This window comes from Spermophilus citellus, assembly GCF_964194105.1.
Source record: "Spermophilus citellus genome assembly, chromosome: 14".
NCBI classification, from domain to species: Eukaryota; Metazoa; Chordata; class Mammalia; order Rodentia; family Sciuridae; genus Spermophilus; species Spermophilus citellus.
In genome coordinates, this window is record NC_138194.1 from 85,794,253 (window position 1) to 85,821,364 (window position 27,112).

Consider the following 27,112-nt stretch of genomic DNA (forward strand, 5'->3'; position numbering starts at 1 on the left):
AGAGGAGAGAGAGAGAGAGAGAGAGAATTTTTAAATATTTATTATTTTTTAGTTCTCGGCGGACACAACATCTTTGTTGGTATGTGGTACTAAGGATCGAACCCGGGCCGCACGCATGCCAGGCGAGCGCGCTACCGCTTGAGCCACATCCCCAGCCCTTGTCTCCATTTTTACATATGGAAAAAAATAAGATTCAGAGAGGCTAAGAAATTCACATAAGGTCAAGACTTGAATATGAATTCATGTATGCTGGGAACTTGATCCTGTGCTTTGGAATTGTTATTGCTCATGTATGGAGCTGATTATCTCAAATGAAGGCATAGGCCAGAAGTTCCCTTTGTATTGTAGGGATTTAGATAATCTTGTAGCCTGAGCACAATATTACACTAGGGGCCACTCTACATGGGCTCGTACTGTAAAGCCATATTCTCCAAGAATATAATACCAATAGATGGCATTTTGAGGAAGTGATAAGTTCATATCAATAAAATTTTTAAAACTGAAAGTGTTGCGTTTTGGAAACAAGGAAGAACATATGCTTGTCTCTGAATTTTCTGTACCCCAAGGATTTGAGCAGCTCAAAACAGTTCACCTTTAGGATACATTTGAAAAATCAGCATTTTAGCAGTCTCCTGAATAAATATTTGCTGTTGATCTGATCTAAAAGCTTGAACCCTAGCCTCCCAAGAGACCATGTGTAGATCCTGATGACTCGATTGTAGAGAGCCTTAAGCAAAGTTTGGACACAACATCAGCAGACACTTTATTCCACTCAGGGCTTAGCATCTGTTTTTTCCTTACGCTGTGCTTTGTGTGACAGTGGCTCACATTCTTACTCAGGTTGAATTCCATAATTAAGACGTTTTTCCTTTTGCCCCAAGGCTTCATTTTCTTCCCCATCCATCCTCCAGCACAACATACTTCTCCCACCAGCACCGTTGTGGAATATACAGAAAGCCTCCAGATTGGCAGGGCCTCAAGGATGTCCCAAATCCCACAGGGCTGGTCTTCTGAGACCACTTTCCAACCAACTTGATTTTTAGGAAGTAAAGGCAGCATTGACAGTGTTTAAAGGGCATTAGCTCAGCTTTTGATTTTGACTCAAATCTAGTGTTTTACATTGAAGAACTTTATAAAAGATAGGGTAAAGATATCTTTGCCAAAAATATTTGAAATCCACCCATAAATAAATGGCTTTGGAGTTTCCAAAGCATTATTTTTACTACTAATGATCTGAAAACTTAAGAGTTGGGAAGGTTACTTTGATTCTTTTTGGGGGGGTGGAGGGTAGGGGCAGGGATGGGGATTGAATTCAAGGGTGCTTAACCATTGAACCACATCCCTATCCCTTTTTTATATTTTATTTAGAGAGGATTTCGCTGAATAGCTTAGGGCCTCACTAAGTTGATGAGGCTGGCTTTGAACTCGTGATCCTTCTACCTCTGGAGCTGCTGGTATTACATGTGTGTGCTAGCATGCCCAGCAGATTCCTCTGATTCTTAACATTATTTGGAGATCATGTGCCTCTTTGAGGATCTGATGATAGTTATAGACCTTAATCACAGAAAAAAAGTTGTACACATGTGTGTGTTACATTTGCACAATTTGATGTTGTGCATGGATCATACAAAATTTATCCGGGGACCCAGGATAATAACCCCTGGTTTGACCTCTTCAATTAACAAAAGCAAGGCCTACAGAAGTGAAATTTCTCATTAAGGGTCAAGTGAGATGAGCAGAAGTAAGATATGACCATGATATTAAATGTGGGGGAATAGACCAACTGCTGTGGCTGTGGTCTGATGGTCACTCATTTTATATTATTTCCAACCGTCTTCTTCCATCACGGTGATTCTAATATCTGATATGAACTGGGCTGTTTTACATTTACATTATGTTCAACTGTTATAATAATAATAGTAGTGATAACAATAATAATGATGCTTGCTTTTGTAAAACGTGTGTGAGGACATTACGTTTCTCATTGTAGTCTCACAGCTTCGGGAAATAGAGATGAGGAAATACGACTGACTCCATTTTACACATTAAAAAATGAAACCCACTGAGCTGTTCATGACCAAGATGAGAGTCAGTGCCATGAATTGCATTGTAGGGTACTGGGCTTGATTGAATATAATCATCTTGTTTAAAGCAAGGCATAAACAAGAACAAGGATTGCCCAGACCAGGGCTTCTCATCTTTCACTATGCATCAGAATCATCTGGGAAACTCCTAAAAAGTACTCAGAGATATAGACATGGTTGATCTGGATTGAGCCCCAGACGTCAGCTCTCTGTGTAAACTCCCAGGTGATTTTCATGCACAGCCAAGTGTAAGGATGTCTGTCCCAGATCTCTAGAGAGGAATACAATGCTGTTTGTTCTGCATATTGCTGGACCAGGGACTATGTTGATTTTCATGCCTCAAATTCAGATGGAAAGCGGTATCCTATGACTTGTTTATGAAATCTTTGGTTGATGTACTTTTGGTGTTGGGGTATTTCCGTGCAGAGTATCAGTTACACACATTGGAAAACTTTCTAGCTCTTAATGTCAAAATTCTCATGGAGCACACCAAGCCAAGCAGCAGCCCCTAATTCCTAATAACAGTCTCTAGAGCCAAATATTGCTCATGCCTTCATCCTGGTTGCTTTGAATCATCACAGCTGGGCCATGTGGCATTTAGGAAGCCGAGCCTGCCCCAACTAGCAGTGTAAAACACAGTTCACATCTCAGGCACCATACCTAGGGAGGCTGCCAATGAGTAGCTGTGGTCTTGTACCCTGGGAAGGTTCTACTGTGTCCTGTTTTTTTTTTTTTTTTTTTTTTTTTTTTTAAGAAGCAGAGCCTTTGTGAAGACAAGAAAAATATACTTCCTAAGGAAAGCTTAGGACTAATTTGAGGAGGTCAGTGTTATTTATTCATATATGCTCTGGGTCTTTTAAAGTGATGATGTTCCTCCACAAAAGGGTAAATATTTACTTTCCCCGCATGTGTCAACACCAAGTCCTATACCCTCTCAGTGTTGGCAAGAGTTTGTGCAGACTGGTAGAAAGTTCACCGCGCAAGGTTTTAAATGGAGCTCACAGTTGGGGCAGGGAAAGTGTGGGATGTCAGCTCTCTGGATAAGGAGGGTCCACAGAGCCCTCTGCATCTCAGGATAAAGCTACATTTGTGACAGCCACGTGTGGACAGCTGTGTGATCACTGCAGACAAAACAGGACCTTAACTATACTGTGTTATGGTCAGGGTAGCCACCTGCACATGTCCACCCTGGGGTTAATGGGATTCAATTCTGCTTTCTAAAACCCGAGTAATCAACACCAGGCACCAATCTTATCTTTGTAAGCCCAGAGGTACCTGACTGTCCCTGTCTAGACCAGGCCTGGGGAGGCTGTGGCCCACATGTGGAGAGAGGTCAGCTCTCTTTAGGATTTTCAAGTCTTGTGGAAATAGCATATAAATGGAGAGAAATAACTAGAAGAAAAGGTCATGTTTGGATTTCGAGGTGGTGTTGCTGCTTTGATACTGTAATGGTGGGTATGTGCCATTAAACGTTTGCCCTTATGATGGGATGTGCAGCAGGCAACCTGGTCTCTATTGTGACCATGGACTCTGGGTGATAATGATGTGTCGGTGTGGCCTCTTTGGTTCTACAAATGTATCTCTTAAGTGGAAGATATTGATAATGGGAGAGTCTATGCATGGAGGATTATAGGCAAGGAGATATGGGTCTGTGCTTTCCTCCCTATCTTTCCGTGAACACATAACTCCTCAAAGAATAGTTCACTTAAAGTCATGTTTGTATATGATTCAGTGCTCCATTTTGCTGTAATGAGACTCTGTCTGTCCCCTGCTGTTTCACTATTCACCTTTGTGTCAGTGATTGGAAGTCAGCTGACTGTCCACCCCAAGCTCTCTCAGAGCTCCTTGCCCATACTCCGTCTCTTCCTGGACACTGCAGCAGCACATCTCATCAGTATGGTCATGTTTCCAAGCTCCTCCTTAATGTTGCATCTCCTATTAATCCCCTTCCCCATGTCTGTCCTTGCCATCATTATTCTCCTGGCCAGCCAGGTTCGATACCTGGAATTCTTTTGTGTCCTCGGCCTGCATCCTCATTTGTCAGCTGTGCCTGTGCAGTGAGCTTCCATTTTTATGCCCCCTTTAGTCTTCAGTCTGGGTGACATGTTCCTTTTGACACTTATTTTAGTGGGTCTGAACTTTTCTTAGCAGAGGTATTAGGTGATATGAACAGCTGAATATAGAGTGGAGGAGAATCAGAGCGAGTTGGAAGCTACCAGCACTTCTGAATTTCTCTCTCACCTCATAGAAGAGTGACCTCAAGTTGAAACCCATCAGCCTCTCTGCATCTGTCTTAGGAACTTCCCTTTTTATAATACTTCTTCCATATGCCCTTAGTCCCCAGAAAGCACCTGGGTTGCTTTTGGTTCCCAAACCTTCATTCTGCAAATTCTTCTTTCTAGGTGACACTAACTTTCATTCCTGAAGATTGTAGAGTGGGTTCACAAGGGAAGCTAGTGACAAAGTGTCTGGAAGACTCCAGCCTTATCAGCTGGCAGGATTTTGGAAGCCACTGGTCAGTGGTACCATCAGTTGGGGAGAAGAATTGAACAGGCACCCTCGTGTCCACCCTTCACTGCCATGAACCACAGTAGCCATGAGCAATGGTAGCTGTTTCACTTCCACCTTCCAGATATTGTGCACAGTTCTCTTGTGGCCAACTTGAACCCAGAACTGCACAGGAAAGGGAATCTGGGACATGCAGTTCTAGATTAGCCAAGTTGATACCATAAAACTCCACCCTCTTATTTATATTCATGTTCTTCTGCTGCAACACATAACTAAATCAGGGTCACTCCAGGTGAATTTGGGTTGGCACAAAATAATTACACACAGACAGAAAATACCCCTTTCTTTGGGTTCTGTGATGGCTCTCAACCTTAGGGATCCATTGGAAAAGAGAAGCAGCACACCTCAAACCCTGATTTTATTGGAGGAGGCTCTTCGGAAGACCAATCCATCCATATAAGGCAGAAGGGTAATATTAGAAGGGGCAGCCCACTCCCACTGGGTAACGTCCACTCCCAAAGCTTTGCTCCTCTGCTCAACGGAGATGGGGATCAACCTGTTTCCATTGCTCAAACCTAGGGGACGCTCAGCTCCTATGTGGCAACTCCCAACATTTCTTCCTAATGGCCAGTCCAGAAAATGATCAGTACAGGAGGAAGGGGTGGAGAGAGTGAATAAGGCTCATCCAGAGAGCAGTGGTGAGGATGCTCTGTTAAAGGAAGTTGACAGCTTTCCTTGAGCATTAGACCTCATACCTACTACCAGAGATGGAATTCTACATCCAGAGTGAGGCTGCTTCCACGGTTGTCTCTGTGAGCTAAACCGTCTGTCTTATTCCCTCTGGCTCTTTGAGACAGGGATACGAAAGGATGAAGTTTTGAAGAGAAGAATCCTTTTCACAGTATTTTCTCTCCAGCCTCTAAAAGAACTGGTCCCAGCAAACTCTAGTTGTGTACTCTACATGGTTTACTTCAGCCACTTTGTAAGAGACAGAAGAAATATGACCAAGCTAAATGTGGCTGTCTGGAAAATTTTCTGGGAAACATTTTTGAATGTCCAAAATGGAGTTGGTTTTCCAGAGTTAGACTATAAATTAATCGCTTTCTCGCATAGAGGCTTAGTAAAGGAATTTGGTCCTGGCTAAGATTCTAGTGGTTTAGCATTTAAAATAACTATTATAGACCTGGGAACTAGCCTAGAGGGTAGAGTGCTTATGTAACTTCAAGTCTAGTGGATTCTAAAGGGGATAAAGGAAGGGACCACTTTTTGTTGTTCATTATGCTGGTTACTGTGCTAGTTGCTTACTGAGTATTGTCTCCTTTACTCTTTCTCAAAACCCTGTGGGCTGAATATTAATTGCATATTATTGTTGAGGCTGAAAGAGTTTGAGCCACAGCCATGGGTGGTGCAACTGAGTGTGAGAGCTAGAAGCCAAAACAGCTCAGGTTGGTCTGGCTTCAGAGCTCATGATTTCCCCATCGTACCCTAGTGCTCTACAAATGGGTTGAAATTATTTTACTTTCTTGGTCCTCAGTTTCTCCATCTTCTTGCTATATGTTACCCACTCTGCCAGAGGTTAGGTACTCTCTCTTTTTTTAAGTTCCTTTTTTTTCTTTTTTAGTTTTATTGATTTTATTTTTTTAAATACATGACAGTGGAATGCATTACAATTCTTATTACACATATAGAGTACAATTTTTTATATCTTTGTATATGGAGTATGTTCATGCCAATTCATGCCTTTATACATGTACTTTGTTTTGTTTTGTTTTGCATTACAATTCTTATTATACATATATACCACATTTTTTATATCTCTGTTTATATATAAAGTATGTTGACACCCAATTTGAGTCTTCATACAGGTACTTTGGATAATGATGTCCATCACATTCCACCATCCTTGCTCATCCCCTGCCCCCCTCCCTTTCCCTCCCACCCCTCTTCCCTATCTAGAATTCATCTAATCCTCCCATGCTCCCCCTCCCTACCCCACTATGAACTCTCTAGGAATAGCTATTTGAGGAACTTTATTCCACAAATTCATACAGTTCTCTGTGACTGGTGTCCAAGGCTTCTAAGAATGATATGATCCAGATGACACACTGTCCCACACCTACTTTCAAATACTAGACAAGTCTTCACCCCCAGTATCTCACCAAATCAGCATGGAACACTTTCTTGAACCCTAAGTACAAGTTCTTGAACTGGGACAGTCCTGAAGTGGGCCAGCTTCATGGTCCTAATGATAGCCATGTAGTGGTAGAATAAGGAAGTGGTTCTGAGAAACCAGCTTGGTCCTTCCTCAGTGGGCATCCAGGAAAGGATAGGTAAAGATTCTTAGTCCAGTTCTCACCACACCTAAAAAAGGGTACCCTGTGGTCAATCCTATTTCAATTATTTTATTTTTCCCATTAAAACATTACAAATTAGGTGGCAACATCCTTATGCATATCTGCAATACGCATGCCCCACCCCCATTTTGTTCTTGAGCCATATCAGAGCACAACCACCTTAGAGGAAGAATGAGAAAGGTTGACTCATTTAGAGGTTAGATCACAACACCAACACACTACAGATCATCCCTTGTGGGTGAAATAATGCCTTGTGCTTTTTTTTTTTTAAAAGGACTTTATTGGGGTGTGTGTGTGTGTGTGTGTGTGTGTGTGTGTGTTTAAGAGAGAGTGAGAGACAGAGAGAGAATTTTTTAATATCTATTTTTTAGTTTTCTGCGGGCACAATATCTTTGTATGTGGTACTGAGGATCGAACCCGGGCCGCACACATGCCAGGCGACCGTGCTACCGCTTGAGCCACATCCCCAGCCCCTGCCTTGTGCTTATGAGAACAAAGTTATAACTAAATTAGTTGCCTGATGAATAACCTTAATATTCTGTATCTTGGTTAAGAGTCAGTCTTTTAAAATCTTTGGAGGGGAAAAAAAGTCTAATAATTTCTGAGTGTTAAAACAGTTAATAATAAACATTTTAAAGCCAAACAGATAACTGGGTAAAAGTTTCTTATGGAGAAAGGAATTTGGGATCAGGGAGGAAGGCTGACCTCGTCGAGCCTTGTATTTGAGTTGACGTGTGGAGGATGTGCCTCCCACTGTTGGAACCTCCCCTCAACCCACTCATAATTGCAGGGAGTTCTGAGGAGCTTTCTGTATCCAGAGTAAGCCAATTTTGTGGTGGCTATTATGGTTTAGATATGTGACATCCCCCAAAAGCTCACATGTGATACAATGAAAGCATTTTCAAAGGTGATATGATTAGATTATGAGAGGTGTAACCTGAATGGAGGGTTCATCCACTGATATGGATTTACTGGTGGTAACTGCAGACAAGGAGGGTGGGATACAGTAAGTAGGGGGTGCACCTATGCACCTTGTGGGGTTTATATTTTGTCCCTGGAGAGTGGAGCTCACTCTCTCTGCTTCCTGGTTGTGTCCTAGGTTGCTTTCCTCAAGTTTCCTTTCTGCTAGGATGTTCTGCCTCACCTGGGGCCTAGAGGCATAGAATCTGTTAAACATTGACTGAACCTCTGAAACCATGAGCCAAAATAAACTTTTCCTCCTCTGAATTGTTCTTGTCATGTGTTTTATTGACGCAAAAGCTGACTAAGAGTAGCTTAGGAGTGTGAGAGTGAGATTTGATCCTAAGGTGATAGGTAACGTGCATACATTGCTTCTTTCCAGTGACTGAACCTTTCTTATGGCTTTGGGAAAGTGCCACATTGAGAATATGCTGTATACCTTGAATGCAAGCAGGCCTTGCAAGTGGTCCTAGAACAGTCCCCGGCTGCCTGTGGGAAGTGGATGTGAACTGTCAGTATGGGTCACAGATCCTCCATTTGGCTTTTTCCATATCTCTAGAGAAAATCCCAGGAAAACAATTTTTTTTTGTCTTAACTTTGAGAATCAAGTTCCACGAACTGAGCCAGCATTCCCCATCCTTGCCCCTCCTTTGGGTGTACCACAATCCCCCTGAAGTTGATTTACCCAGCTGGGCAGAGTGGACCAAGGGTAAGCCTAGATCTGACACACACCAGTAGTTGATGGGTTCAAATGGGGCAGATTCTGTGTAGGGCCAGCAGGCCCTTTGAATTTCTCAAATTGAAACAAAAATGCTTTTGTGCTGCTTTGAGTTACTGTCATTGTTGTTTTATTGTGAAAGATAGTCATTCTTATGAACAGTTGGCTTTCCTTCAAGGCTAATTGTGCACTGTTCTTTGGGGACACCACATAGACATATAGCGTGCTTAAAATGCATGAGGCTTAGAGAAGGACTAATTCCCTGGGGAGAGAATCCTGTGCTTGTCCAAGAGCTGGACCTCTACCTCCTCCCACACCCGTCACTCCAGCCAGTTGCATACTTGGAGAAGAGATTTATGGGGCTGAAGATACAGCTGCAAGTTTTCTTTTTCTTTCTTTCTCTTTTTTTCTCCCTCCTTTCCCCCCTCAGAACAGTGTTCTGCTGTCCTGGCTGTTCTGCAAGAGACACAAACACACAACTTATTTACAACAGCAGCATCTGAAAATTCTAAGTCATGTCCTTGATGAGTGTGAATGTTTTTATAAGCATAAAGCATTCCATGGATGTAATGAATTCCTACTTACCAGCAAATCTTGAGCTGGCTTATGTCTCTAATATTTTGATGAAGGACCATCTTTGAGTCTAATTACACTGTGCAACTGTTTCAGCTCTGAAACAGCTTTGTTAATGTGAATACCTTAGGGACAGGACCATGGATTCCACAGATTCTGCTCTGACCCCTCTGTTTACTTTCAAAGTATACTAATGGATTATTGTGGCTTCTAGATTCTCTGTCTTTGTAGGGTTCTCTTAGATTGGAGCAAATTCTCTCTTCAGTTTTTACACATTCTTCATCTGGGGGTTGGGGCTGTAGCTCAGTGGTGGAGTGCCTGCTTCACATGTGTGAGGCACCGGGTTCGATCCTCAGTACCACATAAAAATAAATAAATAAAGATATTTAAAAATAAAATTCTTCATCTGAATGAGTAAGACCATCACTTGACAAGTTTGCATTTCCCAAACTAGAATCCAGACTGGCTTTCCTGAATAACAGGTCTTGCCTTCAACAATTTGCTTTCACTGGGCTATATGGTGGAGGAAGGATTGCGTAGGAAGAAGAATAAAAGAGAAAAGCCAACATTTATTTAATATTTACTGGTATTAAACACTGAGATTAGTACTTAATCAGATTTGATCCTGTTAATTAACTTGATCCTTATTTTACAGATGAGTAAAGTAGAATTCAGAGTTTTTAACTTGCCCATAGTCACAAAACTAGTAACTTATAAAGGTAGGGGTTAAAACAAAAATGTTATTGAACTATGTAAAAATGTACAAAGTATTTAAGTACATCTACAGTTATTACAAACTGAATTGCTAGTGTAACCACTACCAAGGAATTCTAAATCATGGACTAGTTATCTATTTTTGAAGTCTTTATAAATTAGTCATACCATAAGCATGGTATTGTGTACAATATAGAAGCGGAATTGCTGATCATAGGCTATACATATGTATTACGTATGTCTAAGTTGACCTTCTGTGTAATTGCGCTATCCTTTATTGAAAATGGGACAGAATAGTCTTAACCGTTTTTGTGTAATTGCCCATTTATCCCTTGAATTCTGTGAATTTTGCTATGTGGTTTATGAGACTTTTTTTAGGTGCATAAGTGTTTTCAATTTTTTTAATCTTCCTGATAAAGGTTCGAACCTTTGATCACTATAAAATGTTTCTCTTTTCTATAGTGCTGTTTTGGTCTTAAGTCCAATGCACATGTATGAGGATCAGTTACTAGACTTTTAGTCCTGCCACATTCTGCTGACAGCTACGCTACACTATCTTAAGGGAAGAGAGCTTTGCAATATGTCTTTTTGCTTTGTTTGTTTGTTCATAAACCTAAAATGCATTAAGTGCACGAAAGAAACTCTGATCTCATGTTCTTCCATTTGCATGGCTCTGAAACTTCAGTTTACGTATCTAAGAATAACATTTCCTTTACAAATTTAATAGAAACAAATGCCTGGCCTAGTTCTTGGCACATAAGTATTTAATAAACCAAAGGCACTGTTAATAGTAAACATGTTGTTCAATCACCATTTTCTTTTCCACATAGAACATTAGAGCTAAAATGTACTTTAAATTTTCTAAAAATGTTTTCTTTTTTTTTAATCTAATTTATCAGATGAAGAACTAATACCCAGAGAAGGGAAATAGCATGCTCCATAACTCAGTTTATTGGGTGTAGAGTTGAGATTAGAATTTATCTCCTGACTCCCGCTTCTGTGCTACTTTTCTTTTACCCTGTGCTTGAGGATCCTTGGAGAATCCCTCATCAGAAAAAGAGGGAGGAAGGAGAGAATGAGAATATCCCCAGGGATAAACTCCGTAGGAAATTGATTTTTGCTGTGGATAAACCAAGTTTTAGAGGCACATAAAGGGTGTTTATTATCAAGCATGGTGACATCTATGCTGTGTTGATCATGTTATACCCAATTTCTCACCCACCTACTCAAGACAGATGATATATTTAATCTTTTGCTCTTCTGTTTCTATTATGAAGCAGCAATCACCACAATAGCAAAAAAAGCATTGGGAGTGGAATTGTTCATGCTGGTTGAAGGCAGAGATTAGGTAATATAATCGATTATTATGACAAATGATGTGGTTTAGGGAACTTGCTGGCTGAACTATATGCAGCATTGCCACCAAAGGTGATTGTACCCTCCTCTATTAATCTTCACCTCATTGTTGCATCCTAGTTAATTCTAGCAAAGGAGAAGAGCTGCCAACAGTGAGAAGGACCTTCCTCCTCCTCCTTCAGGTTATGAGGAAACACGGTTATCTGAACTGTCTTTGGAGATAAGATGGCACATAACCCTGCTGGATCTGACTTACCTTTGCCTGAGTTATTGTTTTCTTTTCCCTCCCTCCCTCCCTCCCTTCCTTCCTTCCTTCCTTCCTTCCTTCCTTCCTTCCTTCGATTGAACCAAGGGCATTTAAACACCAAGCCACATCCCCAACCCTTTTTATTTTTTGTTTTGAGACAGGGTCTTTTTGCTAAGTTACTTAATGCCATGCTAAATTGCTGAGGCTGACCTTGAACTTGTGATACTCCTGCCTTTGTCTCCCAAGCAACTGAGATTACAGGCATGAGAGTTATTTTTTAGGAGAATAAAAATGTCCCCTACCTGTTCTTATTTATTTTCTTCTCTGTATAAGGATGATGGTGGTAATAATGATGACTATGTAATGAGCAGTGTTCCATATTCAGGGATAGTAGAAGGAAAAAGCAAATGTCATGTTCTTGAGAAATTAATATGTCTAAGAGGCACTTAGACACCAGATCATGATAGGGTGTTCATCCATAGGGTGTTAGTGCCAGTTTTAGGGGAGTGGCTAGCTGAGTTCAGGATGCAGAGTAATCTAGGATGTAAGTCTACAAGTTCAAGGTCAGAATCCTGGCTTCACCACTTGTAGCTACATGAACTTGGGCCAGTGAAGTAACTTAAGTTTCCATTGTAAAATGAGAATAAAAATAATCAACTGCCTCAGGAGGGTATGATGAGAATTTTAAGTGAAATCACACACATCAAGAACTTTGGAAGAGGGCTGGGCTTGGTGGTGCATGCCTGTAATCCTGGTGGCTCTGGAGGCTGAGGCAGGAGGATCACAAATTCAAAGCCAGCCTCGGAATTTAGTGAGATCCTGTCTCAAAAAATATATAAAAAATGGGCTATGGATGTGACTCAGTGGTTAAGTACCCCTAAGTTCAATCCCCAGTATCCAAAAAAAAAAAAAAAAAAAAAAAAAAAGCTTTGAAAGAAGGTTAGGTGGGTTAGGTGTTCTTAGCTATTATAGTACTGTCCATGCTGATTGGCAAGTTGTGACCTAAGAAGTGGTCTGGGGTAAGGACTGCTGTGGTATGAATGTTTGTGTCTCTCAAATTCACATATTCACACATTGAAATCCTAGGCCCCAAGGTGAAGGTATTAGGAAGTGAGACCTTTGGGAAGTTATGAGCTCATGGAGGCGGAGCCTTCATGAATGCCGTTATGCCCTTTTAAAAGTGTCCTGAAAGAGTGCTGTCACCCCTCCTGATATGAGGATGGGAAGGTATCATCTGCAAGGAAGCCATTGGCCCTCCCCAGTACCTCTTTGTTGGTGTGGTGATTTTAGAATTCCTGCCCTCCAGAAATGAGAGACAAATATTTGTTATTTGTAAGTTACCCTGTTTATGGTACTTGTTTTCGCCTCCCAGACAGATTAAGGTGTGGACCAAATGGCTGGGCTTTCAGAAGTGTGCATTGGAGAGGAGAGAGAGTGCTTTGTGGAAATGTGTCTGCCATTGCTTTCACATTATTCAGGATCCTATTATGACAGTCACATGTATGATTTGAAGCAAAGATTAAGGAAATAAGAACAATCAAAATATAACTTGTTTTTCTTTTTGAACACTAAATTTCAACATTTTTCAAATATTTCTTAATTTACTCATGACTCTTTTTGCTGTGGTTTACCTTAGCCTTCTTTTCTTTTTGATGTTTTGGCCTTCAAACGTTGTAACTTTATTCTCAGTAGGCCTGACCATAGTATTAATTTGTGACATCAACAGTTGAGATATAGCTCATAAATGTCATTAAAGGTGTGTGTGGACTAACATGACAGCATGTTTTACTTTTTGTGTTGTGTTTTGGGAAACTTAGATGTTATCTCTGATTGTGGCTCTAATCTTCAGCATTTTATAGATTATTATTAGCTTTGAAGCCTAAAAGGTAGCAAAATTTGACTCAAGTAAAAAACTGAAATGTGATTTTTTTTCCTCTTGTTTGAAGTTGTTAATACTCATGGTTAAAGAATATAATGTTATAAGACAGGTGGGATGAGCATTTAAACTAATGATGTTGGAAAAATTTTGACTAGATGCTTTGCAGCACTGTTTCTCGAAATGGTACCTGATATGCTCAATGAAAATGGGAATTCTTAGAGCACACCCCTGGAGAGTCTGATTTGGTAGGTCTCGGGTGAGATCTGAGAGTCCACACTTGAGAAAACTACTCAAAGTGACTTGTATTTGCAGTGCAGTTCGCAAGCTAGCATTTTATATCTGAGTGTGCTTTTTGCTTAAGCAATTGGCATTAAAAGTGACTTAGACAATGTTGATTGCACACATAGCAGGAACAGCTACCATGCAACTGCCCCCAGCCCCCAAAAGCCTTCCTTATCATTTGCTGCATTTCCTGACCTAAGAAGTGTTTAAGAGAAGATAGGCTGGATGGCTGGCAGGGTCTGATAGAACAGGGTTCCACTTTTAATGGGATCTTGATCAGGATGATCTCTAGAGCACAGTAGAGCATTCTGCTTGATTGAGAGTTTTAGGTTTGCTGCCTGGCGTCTGGTTCCTGCTTTCTGTATCATTTAGATGGACAGAATTCCCCACCCCATAACTAGGAACCAGCTCTTCCTGATTATTTTCTGCATCTGTTTCTGTCTCTTTTATCTCTCTCTTCCTTCTGATTTTTGTCTCTAAAACTTTATCTGCCTCTATCTCTCTAAACATTTTCTGTAATCTTCAGAGAAAGTCTGAAGCAGCTCACCCTTCAGTCCTTTCAAGATCAGAAAGAAAGAAAGAAAGACAAAAGAGGCAAAGACAAGTCAAAGTGCATTCATACGAATGAACGAAGCAGTGGCAGGGTGCAAGATTCTGAATGGATGCAGATTCCCAGGGCAGGGAGAAGACGTTCTTGCAATTGTAGGTGCTGTGTTTCTCCCCAGCCTCGCTCCCACTTTGGATGAATCAAGTTGAGTAATTGTGGGACTTCAGCCATGTAAGAACAAATGTGCAGTTGCACAATCCCTTGGGAACTCAGCCTGTCCAGAGGGTTATCATCCATCTGCCAGGACTGGCGCAGGGAGAGGAATTAGAGGCAAGATTATTTAGTTGATTTGGCTTCCTATCAGGAGGAAGGCTGGAGTTCTGCCTAGGTATTTGTTCCAACCTGATCACACCCTGCAATGTGCTTAGTCCTGCCTTCTTCTTGTTAACTCTTACAAGGCCCACTCAGTTTCTTAGACTTTTCTCCACTGCCTGCTTGCTCAGAGACATTTCTTTCCTAGGCTTACTATGACAGACGAAGGTGTTGTTCTTCTTTTCGTTGATGATAACATGTTTCATGTCGCTTCATTTAAAAGTTAGCAGATGGGAGAGACTGGATCCTAAACTTTGCCAGGTATGGTAGCAAACACCTGTAATCCCAGCTATTCTGAAAGCTGAGGCAGGAGGACCCCACATTTGAAGCCAGCCTGAGCAATTTAGTGAAATTCTGTCTCAAAATAAAAAATTAAAATGGCTGGGGATGTAACTTCAGTGGTAGAACACTTGCCCAGCATGCTTGAGGCCCTGGACTCAATCCTCTGCAGCACACACAAACTCCTGGGAGATGAGCTACAGAGCAGCTGCACAAACTCATGATTGATCGCTTTTCTAAGAATTGGGGAAATGAAAGAACTGCAGCCCAATCTTTGAAAATACACATGATAAAGATGATTATAAGGAAAAGTGTTCTGAACGCGCTTGAATTCTCATCTAAGCCCTCCAGCCCAGGTAGGGGGTAATATGTTCCTCAGGTGGGCCAATTCAGAGGCACCTGTTCTCTGTATTTGTGTCTGTTTGCTTTTTAATACAGAGAAGTCATTTCCCCCCAAGCTGTGTACTTCCTGTGGTTACTCATAATGCATGTTGATTTGCAAAACATAGTGTACCATGGATGCTAATTGGAGGTCCATTATGACTGAATACCTTACACTGTAAGACTGCAGTTCTAGATCATTTTGTATATTTTTAGTAACAGGACATTGGAACTGCAGGAACCACAGTGTTGAGAACACTTGGGGAGAGATGACGTCTTTCTAAAGTCTAATTCTAAAAATACTACCTTGAATATAAGCATGATAAAGGTTTTGAAGCCTTTTTTTCTTCCTTTAAGGAAAATTGTGAAATAAGTGTCTAACTCTACATATTGTTGAGAATGACAAATGACACACATAGCAACCCAGTCTTAATTGAATAAAAACCTTCTTAAAAACTTGAAAGATCCTAAACATCAAAACTATAAGAGATTTGAGTGGATCTACAACTATTTAACAGTTAAAGAGAAAAAAATACCTATCTTCCACTCTTCTCTGCATTCCTCAGAATTCACGTGTACACACTGTACTTCATAAATTTGTATCTGTGTAATGCTGTGGATTCATATGGAGTTTAAATTCCAGATGTGGCACTTAACTGTGTGACCTTGAGCAAGTAACTTGACCTCCCTGACATTCAGTTTGCTCACAAGGATTGTATTGGGAATTATGGGTTGCCAATGAGAGATACCAGCTATGATAAGAAAAAAAAGAACTGATTAGAAGGATATCAAGTACACAAAACAATCAAAGGCAAATCTAGAGAACCACAATTGATAAGCAAGGGACAGGAGAAGAGATGACCTGGAGACCTAAGAACCAATGCAAATGAAGTTTGTCTTTAGTGTAACATCCAGATTTAGTGCTTCGGGGAGAGTGAGTGTGAATGGCCAAACTTGAGTCAGGTGACCCCATGAATGGGGGAGGTGACAGGGTACCTCGGTTGACATTCCTATGCATATTGCCCACAGCAGAGACAGAGGGAAGGTGATTTCTGAAAAAGATATCAAGCTGATTTTAGGATGACAGCTGGGTGTCTGGCCAGAACCTAACACATGTCACTACATGGTTGTTAGGAAATTTTTTGTTTGTTTGTTTGTTTGTTTGGTACTGGGAATTGAATCAAGGAGCATTCAACCACTGATCACATCCCCAGCCCTTTTTATTTTGAGACAGTCTTGCCAAGTTGCTTAGGGCTTTGCTAAGTTGCTGAGACTGGCTTGGAGCTTCCTGTGATCTTCCTGCTTCAGCCTCCAAGCCACTGAGATTACAGGTGTGTACCAATGCGCCCGGCCAGGAGGATTTTTTATTAAGTATTTAAAGTACCTGGATTGGTACTTGGAAAAGAATATGTTTTATTCTCCCGTCTCCTGTGTGTGTGTGTGTGTGTGTGTGTGTGTGTGTGTGTGTGTTTCTGGGGGGATTGAACCCAGGGCCTCATGTATACTAGGCACTTATTCTACCACAGAGCTATATTCCCATCCCCAAAGACAGGTTTTCAGTCAATGGACAGACTTTACTGAAAAGCTGCCCTCAATTTTGAAAGGACCCTACCTGTGATATTCTGCTTCTCCAACTAAATTGTGAGCTTCATGAAAGCAAGGACTCTGGTGGTTAAATCTTTTTTTTTTTTTTTTTAAGTTCTTCACACTCACTTTGGTTCAAGATGTCTTAGCCTTTTCCCCTTGGCGGCAGAGGTCTCCCCTTGACTGTTATACTCCCAGAGGTGTACCCAGGTGTTGACACAGGTAAAGAGGATTGTGGGGTATGAGCTGTTCACAGGGCATTTGTTCTAACCCCCTATTGCCCCTGCTACTTTGCAAGGGAGTGAGAATGTCTATATGCCCAGTCTTATTGCCTTATTTTATGAGAAAGCAAATAAGTCACACTTTGGTATTTGAGAAATGTGCCTGTGTGTGCACATGCATACAAACCAAAACCAAGAAATGATCCTCTCCCTTTGCCTAAAATTAAATTTAATTCAAGCCACCACTCACAAAGATTTATGATGTCCAGATCATAAATAAAATTATAAATAAAACGAAATCCCTTACCCTTTAGCAATCACCCCCATGTCCTACCCCTGTTCTCCAGCCCTCTGCAACCCATAGGACTCTGCCATTCTAAACATTTCCTACAGATGGCTCCTCTGAAGTAGTTCACTGGGAGCATGGCTATGGGGTATATATTTTGTATCTGGCAAGTGGAGTCCTCTCTCTCTGGGCAGTTGTGACTGGCTTCTTTCACTTCGTATGTTTTCTAAGCTCATCCGTGCGTGTTACAGCGCTCATCCGTGCGTGTTACAGCTTGTGGTTTGTTCCATTTTATGGCTGGATAACATCCCATTGCATGGATACTCCACATTTCATTTCTCCTTCAGTTCTTGAAGCTTCAAGCCGCTGTCTCTTTGGCTTCTTTTCTCTGCTGGTTCCAGATAGGGGACTTCAAACTCAAATGCCCATCAGCTAAGCATAAGTTAGGAAGTAGAAATTACGGTGGCAAATGAGAGGGTGGTGTATGCCCCATTGAGAAGGGGCTGCCCTTACTCAGCCCCTGTCCAGTGGCCATCCAGGCATGGTGTGATCAGGTCTTCTCCTTGTCCAAGAGAGGCCCCAATCTGGATTTTATATGAAGAATTTCTATTTTTTTTTATTGTTGGTCAATTAAAACAAACTATAGACAAAACCCAGTGTGGTGATGACTCATTCTGAATGTGACCCTATGTCATGCAGAGACACATTTAATCTTGGGGAACCTGTGAAGGGTGAGCTGGAGCTGGACTTCCTGGAAACTCTTGCCTTCAAAATGACTGGATTATTTGGCAATACAAAGAGGAAAGAAGAATCAAGCTCTAAAGCCCAACTCTCTGGTATGGGAGGGGGTGAAATTCCTCCCATTCTTTGGCTAGAGAGTCTGCTCTGCAGAAGAAAAAAAAAAAAAACAAAAAACAAAAAAACAAAGCCCAGGCTAATGCCTATGTGAAATTAGAACTAAATTGTCCTGTGCATTACTGTGACCCACTTGGGGAGGAATTACGACCTGGTGCATGACCTCCATTATGACTCTGACCTTGACCATGGTTGACAACTGCTGATTTTATATAAGACATGCCCTGAATCCAAGAGGAAAGACTAATGAAAAGGAACAGGAAAACTGGTGATCACGGGGTGGCCTTGGGCAGGTGAAACACCTTAGTGATGTAAATTGGGGAGTAGAAAATCCAAGAAGAAATAGCAACTGTTCACTGAGTAAATAAACAGTCTGCTTATGACCTTCCACTTTCTATTCTGTTTTGTATGTGACCTTGAAGGGAGTGTTTTTAAGGAAAAAAATGAATAGAACCCAGCACTACTGTATTGCTTGGTGTTAAGGAAGAGGTTTTAAGTGCATTTTCTAATCCGAACCTGTGAGGATAAGCATGTTTACCTAACTCTTTTAAAAATAAGACGTATCATGTTATTTTTTGGATGTGAAGTGTCCCCAAAAAAACTCATGTGTGAGACAATGCTAGAAGGTTTGGAGGAGAAATGATTGGGGAGGAATTAGTCCCTGATGGGATTAATTGGTTGGTGGCTGGAGGCAGGTGGGGTATGGTTGGAGGAAATGGTTCACTGGGGGTGTGGTTATGGGGGATATATTTTGTATCTGGCAAGTGGAGTCCTCTCTCTCTCTGCTTTCTGATCATCATGTGAGCTGGTTCCCTCTGCCACAATCTTCCACCATGATATCCACCTTATCTTCAGCCCCTAGGAATGGAGTCTGCTGTCTGTGGATTTGGACTTCTGAAGCCATGAGCCCCTAAAATAAAACTTTCCTCCCCTAAAATTGTTCTGGTGAGACCTTTTAGTCACAGCAGCGAAAAAACTGACTAAAACATATGATGAGACATAGAAGAGCAGAAGTGATTTGATTAAAGTTGTCCATCAAAGGGGCCAAGGATGTCAATCTATAATGTTGGATTCTAAATCCCACATCTTTTCTGCAGAGGCAGAACTGACCTTTTAATACTTTAAAATTTTGGTGTACCTAAGTAGTAGGTATAGATTGTTTGGAACTTAATATAATGTTTGAATTTAAATTGAAATTATCCTCTGTTATTGTTTAGATGTGAGGTATCCCATCACCCCGCTCCCCCGCAAAGCTCATAGGTGAGACAACACAAGAAGGTTTAGAGGCAAAATGATTGGATTATGAGCTTTAACTTAATTGGTGGGTCAGCCCCCCAATAGGTATTAACTAAGAGGTGACTGGGGCTGGTGGGGTGTGTCTGGAGGAAGTGGGTCATTGGACATGCCTTTGGGTATATATTTTGTGGTGTGGAGCAGAGCTTCCTTCCTGGTGACCATGACCTGAACCTCTTTCCTCCACGTCACTTCCACCATGATGTCCTGCCTTATCTTGGGCCCTGAGGAATGGAATCAGCCATCTGTGGACAGAGACCTCTGAAACCATTAGCCCCAAACGAACTTTCCCTCCTCTAATTTTCTTGTCAGGTCTTTGGTCACAGCCATGAAAAAACTGACTACAACACCCACTCAGAAAACATCTAAAGGGAAATGGTAGTTTCAGAATGTTTTTGTATTTTCCACATTGTTTGGTTGAATCCTTCAACACTAAATTAATTAATAACCAGTTAGGAGCAGGAGCACATATTAGTTACTCAGGCCTTGTACTAACAGGAGTGGGATGATGAGAACCACAGATATGGGACTCATCACTCAATTAGTCCATCTCAACCATCTTCCATCCTTCCTTTCCTTCTCCTGCTTGCTGTCTTTTCCTTCTTCCTATTTTCTTATTTTCCCAGTGAAAGGAGAGATTTATGTGGAGCAAGAAGGCCTTCAGACTCAATCCTAATTGTGCTGTTTTATTTATGCATTTAGTTATTCAGTTCATTCAACACTGAATATGTATAAGTACTACTGCTATAACAAATAAGCACAGACTTACCAAACTTAACTGATATATACAGAGTGGGCGCACATAAATGAATGGTGCTTGTCATTGTTTTGTGGTTCCCTCTCCTGCCATAGGTTACCACTCACTGTAAAAGTTAGCCTTTGTTAGCCTCATCCACTTTTCTGGGGATAGGAAATAGGGAGATTTGTAGAATTTATCATTACAACTGGTACACTTCAGCCAGGTATGATGGCACATGCCTGTAATCCCAGGGACTCCAGAGGCTAAGGCAGGAGGATTGCAAGTTTGAGGCCAACCTTAACTACTTAGGGACACTTTGTCTTAAAAAAAAAAAAAAGTAGGAGAGAGGTGGGGATTGGGAAAGTGGCTTTCTTGGTAAAGTGCCCCTGGGTTCCATACACAATACTGGAAAAAATGACTGGACCCCTTGACAAATGGAAGGAAGCACTAGGAAGCACTATTAATAATCATGTAGAAGCAATATTTATAAAAGAGAACTGTTTAGAGAACACTGGACCATAGGTTTTTCTTGTCTACTGAGTCCATATGAATAATTACAGCCATAAAAAAAAAACCACAGTGACTGTCAGGAGACATTGCATCTCCACAGATTTGGAGCACTGTAACGAAGCTTTGTGTATTTCACCTTCTTTAATTCTTGCAATAACCTTATAAGGTAGGTAACATCCCTATTTTAGAATTGAAGGAAATAAAACTCAGAAATTTAAATAACCTAGCTTAAGGTTCTGAGGTAGGATTTAAGCCCAATTTTGTGAAACCCTAAAATAAATGCTTCTTCACCAGGCACATTATTGACGCACACCTGTAATTCCAGGAACTCAGGAGGATGAAGCAGGAAGACTGTAAATTGTTTGCCAGGGCAACTTAGACCCTGTCCCAATTTAAAAGGAGGTGGGCCTAGTATTGTAGCTCAGCAGGAGAGCACTCCTGGGTTCAATCCCCAGTACTGAAAATAAATACATAAAATACATGTTTTTTTTCCCATCACAATGCCTGGAAAAATGTGGCTTTTTGGAGATTGTTGAATTGGAGTTGTCAGTGGGTTTGGATGGATATTTTAAGAATGACTTACCTGTTATGGCTGCACACTATCTTTATGAAAGGTCTGTAAAAACCGTGCAGCTATAACTGATGTTCTTTCTTTTCATTGTTCCTTTAGGTCTGTCAGTTCGTCGTCTCTGTCAATGGGCTCAATGTGCTGCACGTAGACTACCGGACCGTGAGCAATCTGATTCTGACAGGCCCACGGACAATTGTCATGGAAGTCATGGAGGAGTTAGAGTGCTGAGCAGCTGTCCCTCCAGGCCTCCAGTGGCCCATGGGTGACCAGAGTGACACAATAACACAATGACAACACTTCATGCGAATGGATGGCTTTGGACATAGGAAATTTTTCTTTGTGCATACACATCTTAAAATTGAGTTTCATACACTGTTTGAATGTGGAAGAACCGGGTAACACATCTTTTAAAAAAAAGTCAATGTAGAAAACATTTGGGAACTAGAGTTTTCCTACATGATGGAATTGCCTTATTAGATTTCTAGGTGTAGTTGTCATTCATCGCTTTTTTAAATCTTAGTGTGCAGAAAGTTGTTAAAATGTTTTTCTACCCAGAATAGCAACATGCTAAAATTCCCCTTTTAGGAGTCATTAGTTGTTACAGACTTTAAATTGTACTTTTAAGCTGGGCACAGTAGTATGTAGTCCCAGCTACACAGGAGGCTGAGGCAGGAAGATGGCTTGAGCCCAGGGGTTCCAAGGTCACAAGGCATGATCCCATCTCAAAAAACAAAAGCAACAAACAAACAAAAAGTTTCACCTAAATTAGCAGGGAGTTGTTTAATGGAGGGTCTAGATTTCACCAAGCTTCAAATGAAAGTGACATCCATAGGAATATGACCTGTTAACCAGCATTTCCAAAAAGGTTCTCAAGCATTGAAGTAATTAAAAACCATTGTAAAATGACAAATTTCTTAATTACTGCCTTCAGTATCAACTTTTAACTTAATGTTAATTAGGACATTAGATTAAAAAAAAAAGAAAGAAAGAAACCTTGTCATGCTGTGAGCAGGTAAATAGGGAAATAATGATCTTTTACTGAGATGATTATTATTTTTACTGAGCCTAAATCATTTGGTTCTATAAATCAGCTATAACCATTTTCTAGAATTAATTCTAAATATATTGAATGTGAATAGAAGAAGTTTGTGCATAGACGACACGTGAAGCTCAAAATCAAGCCTTCTAGCAAGGGTTTTACTTTGCAAGTGTCCACTTTTAAGGTAAATATTCTAGAATTCAGCTTCTGTGTGATAAAACTTGAAACTCTGAATTGCTTTCTTAAGCCCAAATTGTTACTGGCCTTCTAATGCAACATATTCCAAGGACATGACATGCTGCTCATTAGGGGGATTATTTTCACTGAAATTGCCATCTGGGGTAGGAATTTTTCATCTTTGTTGTACATATGCACGATTCCTTTCTTGGTCTAGGAAAGAGTACATCTTGGGTCTTGGTATGTAGAGGTAGTTCCTCAAAGTGCCAAATGAGGGTGTCTGGGAATGCTAAATTCTTTTTATTATTTCCCATAAACAACAAGATTGCTTTCTTAATATGCTCTAACAAAGTAAGAGTGTTGTACCTCAGTCATTTCTTGGTGATAGGTTATCACCATACATTGGTACCAGCGGATGGGAAAACATGCTGAAGATTTTATACATATATATATATATATTTTTTTTCCTGGTAATCCAACTTTTCTAGCTGTAGTCAGAGGATAGGATTTTGAAGTAATATTGAATGTCTAGCATTAATATTGTCAATCTATATTTGAGAAAGATGATTGCCTTCACATGTGTGTGTGTTTCTACTGCGTGTTGGGCTCTGTGCTGTGGTATTTGCTGTGTATGATTTCCTTCCCTCCTCATCACAGTCTTTTGAGGTAGATATCACCACCCACATTTTTCAGATGTGGAAACTAAGTCTGAGCAAGTTTGAATTTGTTCTCTAAGCTCAAACAGCTGCCAAAACTACTGCATCATACAGCCTGAGTTCAAACACCAGGTAGTTTCATGCTTAAGTCCGTGTTACCCCTCCCCTCCAAACTTTCCCCATTTAGGGACCTTATATTGGAAGCTCTCATATGCCAGGTGCCATGCTAAGACTTTACATGTTTGTCTTTAATGAGCTGTGAGGTCAAGGCCAGCGTTATCCCCATTGTACACGTGAGGAAACCCACTTGTAAAGAGGTTAGTCATATGCCCAAACCACACAACTAGTCAGTAGGAAAACATACTACCTGGGGTTTTTTTTTTTTACCATTTTTTTTATTAGCTATTTATATATATAGTAGTTGGTTACCACCTGGTTTTTAACAACATTTCTTGTAGCATCTTTTAAAGATGGGTCTTAGATGCTTCATTTCTCCAGGTCTTCATTAATTGACAAGAGAAGAAAGAACGCCTTTCAAAAAATGCCATCTTCTCACCTGCTGCCTATACATTTTACTGAGATCCCAAGGCCCACCGTCTTGAACCCTGGGAAATGTAACTTCCTATTAGCTAACCTGAGCACCAGAGAAGTACCTGTACTCCACACAGCCTCCTCCTGCCAGGGAGCGGAGGCAGAGAGGGTTTTCTTCTTTGGTTCTCATCACCCTCAGTTTAAAGGCCAAATGCCAGAGGGTCTCTTAAGGCCACAAGAGCTTTACGTTAGCCACTCCTCCGCCCACCCCAGTGTCCTCATACATGAGTCACAGTGAATGCCCCTGTGTCCCACGTCCTCATCTCACTCTCTTCAGGGTGTGCACCTGCTGTTTCTCTTTCCTAGAATGTTCTATCTCCTTCTTTACCCAGGAATCTCTTTCTTCTTATTAACCCACCCCTTACATATTATCTCCTCTGAGAAGCCTTTGTTGCCAGTTTCCTAATTCTGGCATTCATGCCCCTTCTCTGAATTCCTACAAACCTTGAGTCAGTCCCACCCTAACCCCATTATAGTACCAATGACATTCCTTTGAAATTGCTCTGCCTTCGGATTGTCTCCCAGCCTAGACACTGAGCATCGGCAGAATAAGGATGTCTTGGTACCCAGGAGGATATCCCTTTACCTAACATAGTTCCTGACACAGAGGAGAATTCCAGCTGTTTATTGTTGCCCAACAACCTCCCCCTAAATTTCTTGGCTCCCAACCCTACAGGTTGTCGGTTGGGGCAGAATTAAGCTGAGGTGGCCCACCACTGCCCCACGTTTGTGGTTAGTGAGCAGTTGGTGGAGGCTGCTTGATCTTGGGTGGTGCTGCAGTTTGAATCTTGAAAACCCCTGAAGACCCGTGTGTTAAAGATTTGATCCCCAGAGTGATAATACTGGGACAATGGTGGAAACTTTTGAGAGGTAGAACCTTGTAGAAGGTCCTTAAGTCATAGGAGTATGTCCTTGAGAGGGTCTGTGAGGCCCTAGTCCTTCCTCTTTTTCTTCCTATCCATCAGTTGAGCACTTTTGTTTCACCATCTTCTCCTGCTGTGATATCCTGCCTCATCATAGACCCCAAAGCAATGGCCAATTGATGGCCTGGAACCTCCCAAAATGAGCTATAGTAAACCTTTTCTCTTTGTAAGTTAATTATCTCAGGTATTTTGTTATACTGATGGAAAGCTAACAAACACAGATGGTCTTATGCATATGTCTTATAGTGGGCTGAGACTGTGGGCCAAATTGCCTACGTTTCCACTGCATTTGACTATTCCCCAGAACTAGCCCAGGCTGAGATTAAATATACTGCAATACCTTTCTTCTACTTGCTTAGAAGTTACATAGTTTCACTTCCATACCATTTTATGAGCCAAAAGGAGTCATAAAGTTAGTCCAGAACTAAGGGGTAGGAAACAAGATGCCTCCTTTTTATGGGTCAATTTCAAAGAATTTGTAGCCATTTTTAATCCACCTAGAGTGGGACACCACCCCCACCCCCACCCCCGCCCCATTTGTTTAATAAATCCCAGCAGGTAACCTAGCTACAGAAAGCTTTTCTCTATCCAGATGCAAATTACTAGTCAGCATCCTGGGTAGAGTGTAATATTGAATCAAAGCTGTTTCTAATGAAAACTTCAAGTCAGAAAATCCTAAAATGATAGTGCTATGGGAGGCCATGTGGGGCATGGCTCAGTCTTTTCATTTGATGACCAAGGAAACAGAATGGTCACGTGACATGCTCAGACCCACGAAGCTTGCTGGGTGAGAGCTTAGGCCAGAGGCCCTGCTCCTCCTCCTAAACCAGGGCCTTTGCAGTCCTGCTGTGTAGCCGAGGGTAATGTTGCCAGAATAGGCCTTTGGCTTGCAGGTATTCAGCAAAGGAAAGAGGTCTGTAAAGGCAAGGGAATAAAGTTTTAATTGATCTGTCTTGAATTGTTAAATCATATCATAAAACAATAAGTATTCTACCTGATATTTTCACAGTTTTCTGCTTTAAAATTTAAAAACCCATTTCTAAATGTAGCACAAAAAAAATATCTTAAATGAATAAGAGCAGTGCTTCTAGGAGCTTTTATTTCGTGTGTGTGTGAGTGTGTCTGGACTGTGCCTTCCCCACATAGGGCACGGGTATTGTGTGAGGTTTTACTCACACCCAGGGGCCTCTGATATCTTTCTTTGCTCCCTTCTTTGCTCACTTTTGATTTTTCAGGTGTTTGTGTATGTGATGAGTTTATCTTTTGGTGATAGAAAGGAATATAGTTTTTGTTTCTTCATTAATTCAATGTGTGCAAATTTGAAAGCCATGTTTTGTTATAGAGAGAAATGCAGCTACCTTTTGGGTTGAGTCTTGAGGTTTTATTTGTAATCTTTGTTAAATAATTGTATAAATTAATAAGACGTTAAGTTGATAAATGGGGAATAACTTGGAGATGATAATCATTATGTGTGTGGATTAGTGTGATCGACTTCACACCATCTTATAAAAGGTGGCTATACCACAGGGACAGGTAATTCATATTTAAAAAGTTACTGCTGAAAGTTTGTTCATATTGGAATCTCACATTTTTAAATATTGTTTCCTTTCAAATGTATTGTGAAAATAATCTGCTGTCTTAAAGAGAGACCTGTTTTAAATTGTTGAGATTAACTATTCTCTCCTGTTGAGTATTAATCCTGTTTAATTTTTTTATTATAAATGATCAGAATAACTCTAGAACATGTTGGTTTTGCTAATTGGTTGAAATCTGTCACTGTCATTGACCATGGTTTTAATCACTTAAGGCAGATTTTTCAGGTGCAATGTATCTTTCTTCATTTCAATACCAAAACACAAATGCGCTATGTACCAAAATGAAGTTCATTGTCAAAGATAGCATATGGTATTGTTAAATGAATTAATAAATGTACTTAATATATATCTTTAAAATTGGGTTGAGATTTATTTGCCCTTTATTAAAATGGTAGCATAATACTTAGAATTATTATATAAAAACAGAGGCATGTGGCATGAAATAAATGGAACATTTTTAAAACGATGACTTTAGGGTTTCAGCTTTTCCTGTCATTTAAAACAAATTAGCCAATTTTTGTTCAAAGAAAGGGTTGCATTATAAGCTGATGTACTACTTATTTATCAGAGAAAACACATGGGACTCATATCTAATTCTCTAAGGTAGCCCAAAATGCCATTTTTAAACCTACTTCTTGATGGATGTTTTCTGGAGGTCTTTTGCCTGGAAAAAAAATATGCACTAAAATGTGGTTTTTTTTTCTGTACTATATTTGATTCAGAATAATTTTCTCCTATACAGATACCCTATATGATGGGTATTGTAGGATGTTCTATATGGAAAAATACCATGTACTTGTCATTTTTAAAAACTGATG

At 40.7% G+C, this 27,112-nt stretch overlaps 1 protein-coding gene across 1 annotated transcript in view; it reads left to right on the forward strand.

Moving 5' to 3' along the window:
- LOC308633516 (DEP domain-containing mTOR-interacting protein) overlaps positions 1-26,651 on the forward strand; it is a gene marked incomplete at its 5' end in the record, with an annotated part of 68,103 nt that extends 41,452 nt beyond the window's left edge. The window contains one exon of the mRNA XM_081266369.1: positions 21,413-26,651. Coding sequence (XP_081122495.1) covers positions 21,413-21,541 — 129 coding nt within the window. The 3' untranslated portion in view covers positions 21,542-26,651. The remainder of the gene's footprint in view (positions 1-21,412) is intronic.
- Positions 26,652-27,112: the final 461 nt, after the last annotated feature.